The 17,932-nt window shown below is 44.8% G+C and overlaps 3 protein-coding genes across 3 annotated transcripts in view; 2 read left to right on the top strand and 1 right to left on the bottom strand.

The window, feature by feature from the left end:
* Window positions 1-5,104, top strand: part of b4galt2 (UDP-Gal:betaGlcNAc beta 1,4- galactosyltransferase, polypeptide 2) — a 78,227-nt gene extending 73,123 nt beyond the window's left edge. The window contains exon 8 of the mRNA XM_053884362.1: window positions 2,937-5,104. Coding sequence (XP_053740337.1) covers window positions 2,937-3,087 — 151 coding nt within the window. The 3' untranslated portion in view covers window positions 3,088-5,104. The remainder of the gene's footprint in view (window positions 1-2,936) is intronic.
* On the bottom strand, window positions 3,473-8,482 carry zgc:113531 (uncharacterized protein LOC541359 homolog). Its single transcript, XM_053884363.1, has 3 exons — window positions 7,979-8,482; window positions 6,966-7,095; window positions 3,473-6,190 (listed from the first exon to the last, which is right to left on the bottom strand). The coding sequence occupies exons 1-3, from the start codon at window positions 8,315-8,317 to the stop codon at window positions 6,000-6,002; spliced, it is 660 nt and encodes a 219-aa protein (XP_053740338.1). The 5' UTR covers window positions 8,318-8,482; the 3' UTR covers window positions 3,473-5,999.
* Window positions 8,380-17,849, top strand: ccdc24 (coiled-coil domain containing 24). Its single transcript, XM_053884361.1, has 9 exons — window positions 8,380-8,580; window positions 9,570-9,726; window positions 12,196-12,350; window positions 13,860-13,964; window positions 14,037-14,141; window positions 14,953-15,007; window positions 16,352-16,406; window positions 16,830-16,935; window positions 17,114-17,849. Exons 1-9 carry the CDS (start codon window positions 8,477-8,479, stop codon window positions 17,832-17,834), a joined length of 1,563 nt encoding a protein of 520 aa, XP_053740336.1. The 5' UTR covers window positions 8,380-8,476; the 3' UTR covers window positions 17,835-17,849.
* The last annotated feature ends 83 nt before the right edge of the window (window positions 17,850-17,932 follow it).

Genomic DNA, 17,932 nt, shown 5'->3' on the forward strand with positions numbered 1-17,932 from the left:
TAGGTATTTGAGGTAACAGTAGTGGGAGTGGTTGTACCAGGAATGGTTGTGTTGAAGCAGTATTTCATCAGAGACCAGATGTTCTTGCTGCGACCAAGTGTGTCCCAGTTACTTCTTCATTTTGAAACAGTTTCCAGAGCACACATCAGTTTCCCTGCGTGTTTCTCAGTCCACAGCCATGTGACCGACTCGTTCACTGCTCTAATTCCCAGCTGCTTCGTTCACGACTTCTCTGCTCTCCAAATTTGTGGCTTGAAGTCCCGAGTGGGAAGGCAGCTGGAGAGTGTACTTTACTCCACGCTGCGGGCCGGATCTGTTGGTGGAGTGGACGCTCAGGTGCGCTGATAAAGCGACCTTCTGTCCCCATGTCTCGGGCGCAGACGCGGGGATGGTGATTTACGAGCGGGTCTGTGGGGAGAGTTTATCTGGAGGACCTGCATAATGTTCACGTTTACCAGAGAGACGTCTCCAGCTTTGATGAATGTCCACCATGCTCTCAGCTGGAGGAAGGTCTGCTCCACCATGCCAATGAGATGTGGTGAGAGCAACAGGCTCATTCATCACCTGCTTCAAAACAGCATTTTAAGTTCCGCTACCACCACTGCCGATACTAATACTGCTATTACTACTTCTACTACTAGCAATACTAGTGGGCATTTGTCATTTAATTCACAAGTACCACTTCAATAATGTGCCACCTTTGGTACTACTACTTTTCTTTCCTCGACATCTGCTGCTAATACTTATAATACTATGAGGGCAGAACAATCTACTACAACCACTTCTACAGCAGCTGCTTCTGAAACTGCTACTGTTACTCCCCACTACTACAAAGATGACTATCAGTACTACAGTGACTTCACCAACAGTGCGTCTGTAGCCGTACTGATACTTGACACTACATTGTGTACTTCCTCAGCTCTAACTCATAGCGTAAGTCAACCATAGCGCTGTCTCGGGGCAGGACTCTGTGAGAAAAGAGCTTCGCCCAGTTGGAGTTCTAGAACTGGAGCTAATGAGTGTGGAGTGAGTGGGCTGGAAACGATGAGCTCCTCCGACCTCCTCTCCATCGACGGGAGGATTAGTGGATGCTTTTTAATCTGCGCTCTGATTTATCCCAAGATTTCATCTCACTTTTCCATATCAGTGTGGTCTGGAAGCCGCCCCCATCTGTCGCCCTACTTCTCTGATGTCTTGGTTCCCTGGTCCTTGAGGAGGAGCTCACCTGTCTGTCTGTCTGTCTGCGCGTCCAAGGAGGCCGCGGCTGTACGCGTCTCTTTGTGTCGGAGAGGAAGGGGTGACGCAGAGGACGAGTGGGGGAACTTGACGGCTCCCATCTGACAGCCCTCTGTAGACCCGATGGTCCGTGTCGGACCCGGTTGTCAGCTCCACTTGTACGTCCCAGTGTATCATCAACAAGACATCTTTTGTTTGGAGTCGCAGCTGCACTGTTTGCACACATCAGCTCTTTCACACACCCGAGGCGTCGCGCGGCGGCCCTCTCTGATCCCGCTGCCAGCTGCTGCTGAGGAAGAGGACGGGGAGGAAGAGTTGCATCACAGGCGGCCCTTTTTTTTCTCGGCTCTGTTCCTTAAAATTGAGAGCAGATTCTGATGTAACTGCTGAATCACAGCCAGCTGGGAAGCTTGCTCCCGTCCAGGCGGATGTGGTGCTCTAGCACCACCTGTTGGTTTGAATGTGTAACATCACGTGCACACAATCGCTCGTCTTGGGTTTCTTCTTCCTTTACAAAGATCTGCAAAATTAATAGTTTCTCTCCACTATTTTCAGACTTTGGTGTATCATGTAAACACCTGTTTCTACACTCTGTAAAATACACTGTAAAATAATGTGATTTATGGTCAGTACTGTTGCAAGTGAGGCTTATTTTAGTAGACAGAAAATCTCTGCCACGCTGTAGAATAATAGTTAGCATGCTAGCCAGAGCGCAGAAATGTAAATGGAAGCAGTAATTTCATTTGAAATTGCTTGCATTATGTTTGTGTTGATGCCAGATATTGTTATGTTATTTGGAGTATCAGCTGTTCGATAGTTCGACTTTGGTTCGTTATGCTAGCAGTGATGCTAGTCGACATATTCACTGACATTTTAGTCTCAACTGTTGAATCGTTCGCACTTGTAATCTTGTTGTAGCATTTAAACGTTTCTTTTCATTTTTAGATTTTAACAGCATTTAGTTCAGCTCGCAGTGATGCTACCCGTATTTTCAATTGACAAACTTTCCGCTGATGTTGGGCAGATAAGTAAACAAAATGAGGAAAACTAGTGAACGTGTTTGATGTGTGGCAGTTACGTTTGCAATTTTAAAATAAACAAATTAATATTCTTTGTATTGATGCTAGCCTTTTTTAGCATTTTTAGCTTAATAAATAAAATTAAGTGTCTTCACATGTTTTCATTACGTTAGTGCTGGTTGGATATGCTAGCAGTGATGCTAACAGTTGGCATTTATCATTCTGTTAGAATTTTTGTTTGTATTTTTCACAAAGGACGGAACTGTCACATCAACGTATGTGTACAGTGTGAAAAAATATTGATACGCTTGAACATTGCGATACTTGAGTTCATGATATTGTAGCGATGTCCACAACATCAGTGGTTAATAAGTGAGTATTGTATATGCTTCTGCGTGCGTGAACAGTTTTGCAGGTCATGTTTATGATCACTGACACAGTCTGTGCTCACAAGTTTGGTTTTTGAATAAGCAGCCATCCATCCCCTCTGTGAGGACTCCCCTAAAATAGCAGCTGTTTAACTTTACAATGTATTGTGGTACTAACAGAATGGTATTGCCGCACCCGTATCGGATAAGTATCGTATTGGCAGATTCCCTAATCAAAATTCTTAACAAAGAAGCAAGCAACCAGCAGGTGAAGTCCACCTATGATGGTGTTTTCTTCTCTTCCTTCCTCCAGATTCAACAAAATACAGAACACAAAGAACACCATGAAGAAGGACGGCATCAGTTCCCTCACCTACAAGCTGGTGCAGGTCAAGAGGTACCCGCTCTACACTAACATCTCAGTGGAGATCGGCAAACCACCACCGCGGCCCTTCAAGGGCTGACCCCACGGTGGATGCTTGCAGAAGTGCGAGGAGGTAAGGTCGCGAAGCTTTGCCAGACTGCTTCCTCTTTTCCTCCTGAAGACTCCAAACCTCTGGAGACACTCCTGTTTCTGCAGTGGATGCTACCTTCCGTCACATATCAGGAGACTCTTGGGGACGCTAGTCTTATCGTATACTTGGGATATCACCGGAGGCTCTTGTGCTCTGGACCACAAACGTCTAGACGAATGTGTACCGTGCCTGCTCCGCCACTCTCCCGGGACCGGAACTCTCTTTTACTGCGCTCTTTTTTTATAGACATGAACACTGCGAAACCTGTGGGTTTTCTGAGGTACGTTGACAGTACAAATATCCAAGTCGCCGCGCGGAGCTTCAATCCCCGGAACAGAGTGAACACACCCGTGATTGGTGACGACAAAAGTGCTCCCCACTGGTCACACAAAAGCTTTTTTATATTTTTGACTCATGATAATCTTTTGCTCGTCCCTGGGACACAGTCGTTCACCCGCCACGTCACTGCGTCTCAGATCTTTTCCACAACAAAGACTTTCTTTCTTTCTGCTGCCAAATTCTCGAGCGCTAACCTTTCAGTGGCCGTGTCAAGCGTCGCTTCAGTTCTCGCATGTTTGTATGGATATTGGAAGGTTGCAATCGATGCTAACTTGCTAGCGACTGTGTGCAACTAGTAAAAATATCATGTCAACGTAGCGCGTATCCTCCAGTTAGCATTTGGCTTCTAAAACACAGCAAACATGTAAAGCTTTATGGTAGCATCAGCACTTTTTATGGGAAAATTTTGAGGTAGTTTGGTGTTTATGGAAGAAAGCAAGACACGTTTTAAGTTGCATTTACACATAGCATTAGCAAACTAGCCTCCATTTTTCTTTCACTGAGCCCAAGTTTGAAATCATTTCAGAAGTTATTTAAGAGTCCAGGGAACCCTTCATTGAATAAAACTTCACTTCATCTGCTTAGCTTAGCCGTTAGCATTGTCCTCAAACTACGTCACACATGTCTTACGATTAGTTCTCACGAACCAATGAAAAATTCAGAGTCGCAGCCCATCTTTCTGAGGCAAGAGGATAATAGTGAAATAGTACTTCCCATATTTTTCGGACTATAAATCGCACCGGTCAAAAAATGCAAGGAGAACGACAGCATACATAGAGTAGCATTTTTGGCGGGAAACAGGTTTGACAAAGAGACCACAGCAGTGCCACCTCTGTCGCCCAGTGTGACTCATCACCAGTACGTTGTCGACTCATTTTCTCCGACGTCCCCGTCCGAGGGAGGGTCCTTGCTTTGGAAAAGACTGAGAAGCTTCTGGAGTCTCACTCCTTATATCAGTCAGTCGTGTTTACGTTGCATCCAGCTGTGGACCGAGTAGCTTTGACGCCGGTGTTTGTGCATGCCATTTGTTTTTAGCACTTTAGCCGAAACTGTTTCACGAGTGATGCGTTGCAAATTATTGGACGTGTGGGTTCGAACATGGCGACGATGATGCGTTCTATATTTTGGGCTCACTATCTTTCCTTCATCAATACTCCTCTATATCAACGGTGTGTCTTATTGAGTGTGACGGTGACGCTGGAGCTCGATCCTGTTAGATCCGACTCCCAGCTCGACGGGAAGCTCGCGGACTCTTTTTCGCTCGACGGAATCTTCTCCGGGTTTTTCAGGCCTGTGGGCGGGTTTTTAATATTTACTGTAACTTGACTTTTCTTTTTGTACATTGAATGTTGGAGATGTATCTTACATAGAATGCATTATGTTATATCCGACCTACTTTTTCTAGATAAACAATAAACATGCTGATCAAGATGGCGTGATGTCACTTCCTGTCTGTCGTCATCACTTTGTTTGGTCCGGACCCTCGACCTGATTCTTCCTGGTGAGATTCTATTTTCATGTCAACAACTAGCTCAGTTAGCCTCAGTGTAACTATTTTTTCTTTGCTTTTTACTCCCATATTCAATGAATCTTTTTTGTATTTGTGTTTCTTTTTTAGAATAATACTAACGGTCTTCCAAAATCCTAATTTACAGAGCAAATTTTCCAATAATTTCATTCATTCATTCATAGAAATATGTATTATTTTTTTCCTTTTTTTCAACCATGAAACTATTTTTTCACAAATGTAATGGCATAAGCTAAAATCATAATGATATTTATTATGATTTTATTTTCCATATAATTGAGTAATGACAAGATTTGGCTTTTGATGATGAAGTTTTAAATAAGTCAGATCTAGTTTATCATCAATTAAAGAAAATAATAGTAAATGTTCCATTATTTTTTAAGTATATATTTTCCTAAATTAAAATGTTATTTTTATTTTGCCCAGTTCACCCTCCCATTCTTTTTCTCCACATATTTACATATTTTTAAAGTAATTTTTATCAAAATGTATGTCTGTATTTGACCTATCTTATTCTTATTTATAATTGCTTTTTTTCACTTTTTTCCTTTAAATTTTTTTATTTTCTTGTACTTCATCAAATATTCCCATTTAATGACATTTTATGAAATAAACTAGGAAGTCATATCAATTTTATTTTTTTAATCAAGATGAAAACAAGGTATGAACCGACCGGGTGTGTCAGGACGTTTGGACCAAATCAGAGTGTCAAAAGCACTTCCCTTTATCCTCAGTCGTCTGACTTGTGCCCTGAACCAACACACTGTCTTTGGTTGTCATCTGAAAGCAGCAAACGTGCCCATGGTTGTGTCCAAAACTAGACGCGTCGCGGCGAGCGAAGGCTTGAGAACAAAGCGCAGACTGAAGCCAGTCAGCCTCTCGTCGTATATAAGCAGAAAGAGCTCACTGTATTGACACCAGCTCTCTGGAGTCTGCCGGACCGGGCGTGCGGTCCGCTGACTCCCGGGCTGCAGGGGAGCCCTGCTCTTCCTCCTCAGGTCTGCTGGATGGACGGCTGCTCCGGGGAGCAGTTCTTGAGGCGCGAGCAGGTGGCCAGACGGTTCCCCTCCCAGTAACCGGCGTCCTGGCCGTCGTGGCACCGGCACCTGGTGCAGGAGTCGACCCAGACCGGCTCGCCGGCGGGAATCACCTGACCTCGGGACGCGTCCACGTAACAGTTGGGGCCTGAGCAGGAGCACAAGTCGCCAGTCACCACACCAGTAACTGTACTCTCTTGAATCCACTGCTACTGCCACGGTCTGACACTCAGTACTGCACCAAGTACTACTGCCGCAGCTGCTACTGTCAATACTAAACCTCCAGATTACCACAACAACATATAGTACTGCCACGATGACTCATTTTGCGAAATTATTCCTGGCTCTGCTGCTACTCTGGATACTTCTACTACAACGAATAACAAGACTAAGACTACTACTTCATGCTTAAAAACATTTTTTTGTATTACATCTTCTAGTATAACTACTATAACTGCTACTGCGACACTGCTCCCACTTATACTACTATCAGTACTTCCCCTACAAGTTCCACTACAAATACTTCTACTGCTACCACGACTATAGCGACTAACTTGACCTACTTTTTCCAGATCTACAGTAAATATAGCGACTACTGTGATGCCAATACAAGTCACCTCCGACAACTGATGCCGATTAGGGAACATAAAGAATACATACATATTCACATGTGTATTAGCAGCATATTAGCAAGTTATTATTCATTATAAAGTACTGAACCGCCAGTGGTCGCAGCTCATACTACCACTATGCTGCTAGTACTTTTCATAATACCACTGCAATCGTATTGCTGCTACTGCAGCCTCCAAAACTACTTCTATTCTACTGCGTCAGAGCATCAGCGAGTGCCACCTGTCAGGCAGGTACTGTTCTTTGGTGTACCACATCATCAGACCCGGGTTACGATGGCGCAGTGGTCTCACCGTCCTGGCACTCCGGGCAGCACTTCCCAGCCTGGTACACGGGGTTGACGCACGGCGGAGGAGCGCAGTCCGCCACCAGGCAGCGGGCGATGCCGTCGTCGTCACACGTGCACTGCTCACACTCCGACGGCTGCGCACACACAGATCACACACTGAGACCAGCTTCACTCCCAGGACATGCCACAGTCTCCTCATGTTATGTGGCGGGCATCCCAGCAGGTGGCGCCATTCACCCCAGCAGACTCGTCACACAGTGAGTGAGGTTTGAGAAGTGCTGAACGAGACGAGCGCGTGTTGAGCCACGCAGGGAAATATTGTCTTTTAAGATTATCATCGCGATTTTTAAAAGCAAAATAGACCACCGCTTTGAAAAAACACACAACTGAAAACACGATTGAAAGTAATCGGCTTCATATTTTAAATTTACCATTTTAAATAAATGGATTTACTAAGGTTTGATCCGACTGAATCTGCATTGTGCGTAACAAAGACGAAGGCGACTTTATTCTTGCTGTTTGGACTTCCAGGATTACTGGTCAAAAGTGGTTAAAAACTGGACCAAATCTGAAACGTAAACTTGACTTTTTGGGACCCAGACTTGCTGAGATGTTTTGGAGAGCTTTAGCATCACAAAGACCAGATTAATGACAGCGATAAAAATACGCTAGTGATGTACACCTAATTACACTGATTCATATGTTGGAGAAAAACAATTATTGTCTATTATTATTACTATTACTTGTCACAACATTTTTGTTCGATCACAATATTTGTCTATTTTTTATTTCTTCATTTCAATTATCCATTATATGTTGTTTGTTGAATCGTTAAATGACGCAGTCGTGAGGCAGTTTTTGTCCAATGTGCCATTGTAGCTTGGGTACATTTTAATGTGTGGTGTTTTGTCTTTAAACGTCTTGATCGTTTCCCCACTGTGGGACGAATCTAATCGGTGAAAACTCGGCTTGGAAGCAGGTGGAAACATGCACATGAGTCGATCGAAGATGTGCTACCTGGAAGCTGTGTCCCAGCTCGTAGACCTCCCCGCGGTACTCGCAGCCGATCTTCTCGCACCTCGGGCAGCAGTCCGTGGGGTAGTGGCTGACATGGATGCACGCCGCCGGGAGGGAGGTGCACTCGGTCCGGGCACAGGCCGAGCCCTCCGCGGTGCACTCGCACTGGGTGCAGTGGTCCGAGTCCAGAAAGTACCACTCACCCACGTAGTAGATGCTGCCGTTGGCCTCACAGGTGCTCTCCTGCTGGCCGGCCACGGAGAAGCAGAGGCCGCCCGGGGCGCAGAGAAGCAGCAGCGGCGGCAGCAGGGTCGCGAAGGCGCCCCTCAGAGCGGACATGCTCGCGGCGGTGAGGTCCCGGAAGGTAAACAAATGAGTCCCGCGCAGAAGAACAGAGACTACATCGTCAGCGAGGCTTCCTCGTCGCAGCAGTCCTGAACTGATCCAGAGAAGGGGCGGAGGCAGTGCTCGCCAGCACTCGGGTTTCCTCCCGCTGTAATGAACTTTCTGACGGACCGCTGCGACTGTGACATCTCGCGAGATTTCCCCATAGCAACTGAAAAGTTTGCCTTGGGAACCGAGGCTGCAGCCTTCCCACACAGGTGAGTTTTTTAAATTAACTAACTTTATTGGTTGTTAATAAAATATTGATGGCGATATTTTACAGTCTATTTTTAACACAAAAACATCTATTTGTTTATGTTATTGAGGCGTCTCGTACAGTACAGCGTTAGCATGCTAGCCTCTCACACTTGCTGGTGCAACTCGGTCTTTTTTAACAGGGTTGAAATGAGTGAAAATACGTGAAATGTCGTACTTTTTTGTTTCTAGAAAATGTGGTTTGCTCTAGTTCCCTAGTTTACGCAAACACAAGCGAGCTAGCTACGTTGAAAACGTCCTTCTCATGCTAACCATGTCACGTTCTTTTTATCGAAAGGATACCCGAATGTTAAAACCTGTTGGGTGTTAATTTAACGTGAGAAAAACATTCAGACATGCACCAGTTACGCCCAACGTTTGCATTTAACTTAGGAGGATAAAGAGCATCAGCTCAGACACGTCACAGCTACTGCTGAGTTGTCGAGTAAATATTCCGTTGACTGGATTCACTCTGCTTCAGACCGTCACAGTTGCGCAACTTTTGCTGACAATAAGAAATAATACAAGTATAATTTACAACAATTAAACGAATAACTGCCAATACTACATTATATAATAATTAATTTTGAACTATATGCCCCATGTATTTTAGATAATAGTAGTAGTTTTAGAATGTTTTCATGGGGCCACGTTTGTATGAGACAAGTGGTCGTGTGGACAGTTGTCATGGTAACAGAAACAAACATGAATGCATGAGCGCATGAATTCAAGCAGAAAACTGGTATTCCGTGTAACATTTCAGTTATATGACTTTGCAATTTGTTTCGCTGATATTTTGTGTGGGTGAGCGACTCAGATCTTGAGGCGTGAACAAGGTGGAACGAGCTCCACCACTGTAATCAGGTGCCTGGTCTAAGCATGGCATCAGCTCCTCAGACAAGACCTACAGTGGTGTCATGTTTCACTCGGTGCTGTCTCTCTGTCACTTCAGCCATCCAATGCAGTCCTCTGATGATAGCGAGTCCACCTGCCCGGGTCCGTCTCTCTGGAGCCTGATTGCTGAACATGCGGCGGAGTCTGAGCTGCCAAAGATCCACGCGGCGCTCGGCTGCTCCCTGGTCGATATGTACACAGAGTTGCATGCAGAGGTGGGAGCATTTGGAAACATCTCTTCCTGTACCTGTGTGTAGCTCCCAGTAATTTATAGTGGTTATTTGGTCTGCGCTTCATAATAATAAGATAGTTGCACATGAAAGAACCACTGCTGAGCTCGTTCATTAGGCATTTTGGAATCATATTAGGTTCATTAGGATTCTCAGACAGCTGGCTGAATTGGTACCGTACTGCTGTCAGAGTACTTGCTCCGCAGACATTAATATTTACTCAAGGCCTGCTAAACGTTGCAGCAGTTTCTGCCATGGAAAATATTTCATCGGTTCTCTTTCAGTCTCGATGTGATGATCTCACTTGAGAAGTATTTCAGACTCTTCTGAGAAGTACACTCTTATTTTGCAAAACAATTGAAAACAAATTAAAGTTTATTCAAGAATCATATATTTACTGAAGAAGAAATAGAAATGTGTGTTCATGACTCATTCTAGAGACATTATACCAGAGAGAAAAATATAACCATTGTTATTCTTTTACCTATAGTGGGTGCTGTGTTGTGTTCCACCACTGTAACCTACATGCTCTGGAAGCTAAGTGAAACAGCTCCTTCCATGTGTTGAGAAGTCTGTCAGCTGTTCCTGTTCTTAACTCCATTAGTCAACACCAGGACTCAGCGATGTGATGCTGATGCTTGTGCAACGTCAGAGAAGACTTTTCAACCTCAGTGTCAGGTTCTGCCTAAAGCTTCAAGACAGAAAGCAATTCCCCGAGGCCTGTGAGCTTTAAGATATTTCCTCTGAGGGAGAGAACACTGCCTGCTTTATTTCACCTCCAGTCTGGCGCTTGCATGCCACTATCATTTCTTCAGTGCGCTCTCCCCCGTGTGCATGTTCTCTTCATCTCTGAAATACCTTCATTCCTCAACATCCCTCACAAGGTGTTGGTTGTCAGCCTTGGCCACATCAGAGGAAATATTAAACCTTGCCTCCTCCGACTGCACACACGCTCTCTTTTATTCTAGATGAAAGCTCTTTGAGTTTAAAGCTCTAATAAGAAAACTGTTCCAAGAGAAACAATCCAATAAAACCCACATTAGTAGCATTGCTTGCAAATGTATGGGGAAGCCTCTACGCTTGTATTTAATAGCCCACTGCCTTGCAGTGGTTCAATATAAATTCACATCTTGTAGGCACGTAAATCATCCCTTTGTTTCCCTCTCACCTCAATGATCTGGGTTGCGAACATTCATCTTTCATGCCAGTCTATTGCCGGAAAAGGTTTAGCTTGCCCCTTAAGTGTCTGCATATGTGACAGACTCCTTCTTCCACAGCCTTCCAACTTTGTGTGGCGTTGATAGGTTGTGTTGTTCTGAAACTGCTGAGATGTGATGAGACAGTTCAGCGAGATATGGATTCCATATCATAGCAAGTAGACAATGATAGATGATAATGTGAGATGCTGGGCTTGCTGTGATCTGATCAACAGCTGGATTATAGTCGCAGTCTCACTCATGTATAAACCAATGGCCATGTGTCAAGTAAGGAGTAGTTCGCTGAAGAGAAGTAGCTGATAGACAATCAACAGGTGTCCCTGACCGACCTACCTGCCAAATATATCCCATGAAATGCATTCCAGTATCCTGAATACTAGCAGACTCCCCTCTGTCTCTCAGCACAGCAGTAAAACAATGCAAGTTTTACATTCACTGTCAATGACGTGAGCATCCGTGATGTCTGCCTGTTGTTTTAGGAGCTTTTGGGAAGTGGGTTGGAGCCAAGCATGGAACAAATGTCATGGTTCTTTGGGAGCTCAGAAGCTTTTTAGCTGCTTCTTCAAAGACGGCAATTCCCTGATTGGTATTAAAACACTCTCCTATCACAATTCATCAAATTTGTGCTGATGAAATGCAGAATTTAATCTTCCTTGGTTAAAAGAAAAGCACAAACTGCCCACCTGCACTGATAAACCCAGCAAAGTAGCAAACAAGGGGCTCCACACTGGGCTGTTGGTCTGCAGCTGAGGCCAGTTGAGTCACGTTTATTCTTGCAATTGCTGAGTTGAAGCTTCCAGGATGCCAGGCGTTTTAGTATGGAACACAAAGAAAGTACGGAACAAAGTATGTCAACGTAAGTCATTTTGATGGTCTCCTGGAGCCCGCATGTAAGTGCACCCGTGCTCATAGTCAAGGTCTGACTGCAGCCGAGACGCCGTGCTACTGGATCCTGCTTCCCTGGAGAGCAATGAGAGACATGCTTCAATTCGACTGCCTCATTGATGTCAAGTTCGTGAGGATGGGATCATCGCTCAGATTGATCCAAATGTGTAGATGGAGTTAAAGAAGGACATTGAGTTGAATATATTTCCCATGGTTGAAAGCTTTACTCATGCAGCTGTTGCTTATTAATCTCTCTTGCTGTCAAGTCTAACTTCAAATTCCAAATGGTGGGACACCATTAAAAGCGGGAGGATTGAAGGTTTAGAACAAGGTTTTGTGCTAATGTTTGCAGGCAGTGATGTGGAGCAACATGTGGAGGGAGAAGCAGAAAGGAAGCAACACGGCATGCACCCCTCTCCCTGACCCCCCTGCGATTAAAGAGCTGGTCCGAGCTGAGGTCCAGATGCTGTTGCAGAACCTTAAAACAAAAGTCAAAGGAGAAGGAAGGTACGTCAAGAAAGACATTCAGACTGACCTCGCTAGAAGAAGAGAGAAGTATTTTCAGTGCCGTCCCTGCTCAGGACACATTCCTCTCTTCTTCTTCTCTTCTCCTCTTTTCATTCCATAGATGCAGTAGTTTGATGAGTGAAGCTGCAGTTCCTAGCCAGTGCTCGGCTGTATGTAAAGACATGATCAGGGACACAGGACTAGTAGAAGTAGGAGCTGGTAAACGGCTAAACTGTGAACCGCTGCATGCACTTGAAGAGTTTTGGCAGTGAACGAGTCAGTCCTGCCCCAGAGGAGAACCATTGGTGTAGAGTACCTCATGGCTTGCTGCGGCCTGTTTAACTGTTAATGAAGTCTGAGCTCATCTACAAGTTAGCGGCTTCTGACCTACAAGACACCTCAGTACATGAAGTCTGCCTTGTGAGCAGAGTGCAGCGGTGCCATGGGAACTCTACTCGCTCTCTCTCACGCCGCAGAGCTTTAACAAAGCCCTCCACAAAACCGCTGCATTGTCCTTCCATGTCAGATACAAATGAGTCGGCAAGACCAGGAACAAAGGCTAGAATCATGGAACAAAAAGACAATTATCCTATGTTCAGAGAGCAGATCCTCGCAACGCCTGCACTAGACTGAACTATCTATACGTCACTATCTTCATTGAAGACTCTTTTTAGTAAATGGCCACTCAAAGTGAGTATTGTGAGCCATATTTTTCAGAGAATTATCTCTTTTTTATTTCCTAACAGGAAAGAAACTGCTTAAAGTACGGCCTTATGTTTTTTCAATTTTCGAATGGCATTGTGACGTTTTTCTTTTTCGGGCTGTGTGTGTCTGGGAGCGTGTTAATGTGTGTTCGGTGCAAGCTCACCCCATCAACATGGCAGTCAGGAATGTTGTTCGCTCTGTGACAGAGCTTTAATTGGCGTTGAATTAGTCCTTTGTCATGTGATTTTCTCTTTCACCATATGTCAATACAAATCTCTTAAGGCATTAAGTTGCTGACTCTACAAATCTTAATGTCAAATTCTGGTCATTTTGAATAGTAAAAAAAAAAGTAAAGAAAAAAAACAGCAATTTGACAATTTATGCCCGAGTTGATACTGAAGATGTTTCTGCATCTCATTAAGTATTTGTTGTTAATAACAAAAGGGCTGAGCCCTAACTCTCACCGAATCCTGTGTTTAAGAAGCCCAGGTCAAGAGGTTAAAAAATAGTTCTCATTCCAGGTTTTTATGTGGAATTGAGTGTGGGTGGGCGTGCACCTTGTAAAACCAAGATTTATCTTGGTCGCTCCCTTCTGTGTGGTCCGAACGCCGCCTCTCTTCTCCCTCCCTCCATGTCATTGTGATTTCTCAAAGATTTAGGGACCAATAAAGTGAATTGGGTTTCCAAAAAGCTTCATTATAAAATGTCAAATACTGCTTTAGTCAACTGGTGTTTGCATTGGATTTCTGCAGCCTCTGGTCATCAAGTGAAATGATTGGGATAATTCTGTTTGTGATCCTCAAGAAATGAATATGAGGTTTTGGCTCGATACAAAACCAGAACTTTACGCTACGTACTGGCCGGCCATGACTGTGGAAGAAGCCCTGAAGATGCTGTCACAGAGAGCAGGTGAGTAACTTAAATATCTGGTCGGACAGAATCTTTTTTTATATTCAAAATACGTGTTTGTGTTTCAAACAGAGCCAACTCTCAGTGTTCAGTCCGGTCCTCGGGTGAAGAGGAAATTGATGCCGTGAAAGAAAAACTGAACGCTACTGATATCGATGAAGTGGTGGAGCACATTCGGTAAGTCTTCACGACCATGACTTGAATATTATTTGTGAGGTGTGAAGTTTGGTAAAGCAAAATTGCATCTGGAACAGAGAGAATCGTTGTGAGCACAAGATGAGTTCAGTGGATTGAAGACATTGCTGGTCGACATATCATACACATTTAGCAGGGGGTTTATCAAAGAGGTAGCAGAAATTCTATATGCTTTTGCAGCTTCAACAACAGTTGAATCCTTTTTATTCCTCGTTGTCTTATGATTATGCAGCCTGTTTGTGTTCTGTTACCTGAAGTTCTCTTTGCCTCTGCTCTTTGTCATGTTGTCTCTGTTCCTCACATTTTTGCCAACAGATGTGTGTATTCATGGGAGAAGCCTTCATTTGGAGGCTTGCTCTTTCTCCGTCCCTGGTTTCCGCTCTCTCCCCTTCCCTCCCTGAGGAGAACAAAAGGCTTCATTGTTAGAAAATGCTCCCAGAGTGGACCAGGGGCAGCAGAGGGTCTTTTTCACTGGAGAGACGAGGCTATACGCTATGCGTTATATAACCAAAGTTGGGGATTCCTTTGTGTGAATGTTTATTCGATTCAGCTGAATTATCAGCAGCCTTCTGCTGCCAATATTCAGTATCTGATTCAGCCGTGTTTGTGGTGCAGAGGGTTTATAGTTCAGACTCTTAAATGAAGCACTTCTCGTAAAAGCCTGAGCCCTGTGCTTGTTGTGAGCGTGAAAGGCATAGTTTCCACAGTGACCCAGATTTCCCCCAAATTGCCTGTTAATGAAAGACAAATGGAGTGCTGATACGTCATGGCTGTCCCGTCCGCCTCTCCTCAGGTCAGCCCTGCGACACCAATGTGAACAATTGCAGAGACAAGTGCAACTCATTCAGGTACGGTCCGACACACACAACAAGAAGGTCTGCTCTGCTCTGCTCGGTGTATTCCCCCCAGATCTGCCTGTGCAGGACCACTTCAGCTCTGGTTTCATTCCCATCCAGTCTGTCTCGCCAAGACGTTGTGAAGTGCTGAGGAGTAAAATACCCCTATAGTCGTCCAGTCTGCTGCACTCAACTGCACACTCACTGCTCACATTCTTGCATCGACTTTGGAGATCTATCATAGCAAAAGAGGCCAGTTGGAGGCCAGATGTTGCACTTTCCCCCAGAAACGGACATGGAATGTCACGTTATCTTCTTTATGGTTTTATGGATTGCTTTTTTTACAAGTGTCTTTAATGCAGGTCTTTTATTTTAATAATCTGCACCAGCTCTAGTTGTTTTTCAGAATGTTCATGCGATGAAGTTGTGGCTTCATATCCTGGAAGCATCTTTATTGCATAGAGGTTTTGCAGACCAATTCCATTGTTGCCATGTTGTCAATACACTTTCCTGTACGAAAGTGCAGTTCTAGAATCACCTTTTCATGAAATGATTGAAACATCACAGTCCCATTTTCTAAACCTGACTGCTCTACTCTGGTGGATCTCTGAGGTCCCAAGCACTCCTTTCATGGACAGCACAGACGGCCACACGTTCCAGGTTCTGGTGTGGTTTCCTGGGCTTTCGTCTTACAGTTAGATCCTATTGCATTGAACAATGCTACCAACGGTTGTAGAAGTTTTTGTCATGAGGTTATTTTTGCCATATCATATTGCTCATGACCTTCCTTTTGTGAACTCGGTTTTTGGGCACAGATGATGGTCTTTCAATTAAATCAACAATGGAGCAGAATTCTGCCAGGCTCTACTCTTTGTTTTAGCTTTGTTTGTTTCCACTGGAAGTCTGACTGTTTGAGGGCCAGGCTCCCTGTCCTGAGGGTATGGAACTGGTTGTTGTATTTGGAAGTATCATTCAGTCTGGTTGCTATCGTGCCTTCCATCGGTGGCAGTGCTGAAGAGGGGGCCTAGAGTGGGCAGCCAGTCAGTCACGCACTTCGAATCAGGTTTTTGGTTTCACCAGCCGGCGCGTGCACAGAGGGAGGGGAGGCCATGATGGTTTTCATTTGCTGTGGATATAAATGTTTGAGGCCGTGTCATGACTGAGCACTGCTGCTCAACCATTTAGTGGTCGCAGACACAAATTCCTTCCCGCCGCTTACTTTGTTATTTATATCTTTCTCTCTCATTCCTTTTTCCAACTTCTTTTGTGAGTTTGGCTCTTGTTTTCATTAGATCCGGTGCTGCAGTGTTCCAAAACAGGATTGTCATGCCATAATATGATGATACTTCTGTGCAGGGAAGTTTCAGAAAACAGTGCAGGAGCTGCGGTGACACTGACCCAACACTGTCAGGTGAGTCTGATGTCTTACGGCAGCGAGTGCTGCCATCTACTGGCTGCACGGCCGACTTACCTGTCCCACCTCCGATTTTCATTTCAGTTTCAATTCGAAGGTCTTCTGTTGTTTGTGTTACTTGTCTTCTCTCAGAGAGCAGCTCCAACAGTGCAAATGACCTCAGTAACATTGTGTTGTGGACACTGTTCATGTTGTGGTTCCAACTGTGCTCTGAAAGGTGACCTTGAACTCCTGAATATTAGACATTGTTTGTTTTCTGTCGTCCCCTGCAGCAATTAGAAAGTAAAACAACGAAGGAAAAAAAACTGCTAAAATCTGCCATTGAGGATAATGTGGACTAGTTTCATTTTTATTTTTCTATATTTGATTCACATGTCCACATATGCGTGTGTTGGTTTGACATATTGCTGTTTCTTGTAGAGTTAAAAAAGCTCAGAGGAGCTTTACAAACAGACCTGGGGCTCCACACTTCTCCTGCACTCTCAACTGATTCCACATTACCATGCGTGATGAAAGATGGACTCGGGTCAGTACTCATGTTGCCGGGATTCACTCTTGATATGCTGGAAGATGTTTGGTGTCAAAACATAATCACTAGCATTGAAGGTGCTTCTGCCTCTTATATTGCTCGCATGGTATACACACATAGCAGAACTTAATGATTGCAACACAATGTTTTGTCTTTGACCATTTCTTCTCCTCAGCCAGCACTCAGAACAGAGGACATCAGCCTTCAGGCCGCATCCGCCTGTTGGGCTCCGTTTGAAGTCCACTCTATCACTGAGACACCGCGCCTCATTAGGTGGTGAGCAAACGGATGGACCTACGCAGCATCAGGAGGAGGTTCTGGACTACAGTAAACAGTCTCCACAGAAGACATGCACTTTCCAGGATCACCGTCCCTCATGTGCTGCCCATGACCAGCATGGACAGGGTTCTGCTCTGGGTCATGTGACAGGCAATCGTCTTCCTCCTTTACACATTTCCACCTGCCCCTGTCCTGAAAATGGATGTTGCCGGTGCATTCACAGCCAGGACTTCAGCGAGAGCCTTGGTTCCCTTGCAGACACTGCATGCCAGAGCAGTGCCAGGGAGACATGCTCACCATCAGAAACTCTGGTGATGGATGTCTGGGGAGGCAAGACTGCTCGAGATGGTGGCTTGTCTTCTGCTGTGACATTTGGAAGTGTCTCACTGCAGGGCAGTGGTGGAGTGTACAGCAGAGCTCACACTCCCCTGGTTATCCAGCAGCTGGGGTCCACTGCCAGCACACAACACCAGTCTGAGCGCAAAAATGTGCTTGTGCTGTTTACCCCAAAACCCCCACTAGGGGGAAGAAGTCAGCCCAAGAGAGTCGTGGTGTCCAACACCTTACAAGAAGGACCTTGCCTTTCTCACAGGCCCTCACTGAAGAATGAATGTTGAGTTGAAGACATCTTATTTGGTCTGACACACGTAAACATGGCTGAAGAAACTGCATTTGAGATTGAGTCTCTGTTTTGTGTTCTTCTGAACTTCTCACT

Source organism: Synchiropus splendidus, chromosome 13, assembly GCF_027744825.2.
Source record: "Synchiropus splendidus isolate RoL2022-P1 chromosome 13, RoL_Sspl_1.0, whole genome shotgun sequence".
Taxonomy (NCBI): domain Eukaryota; kingdom Metazoa; phylum Chordata; class Actinopteri; order Syngnathiformes; family Callionymidae; genus Synchiropus; species Synchiropus splendidus.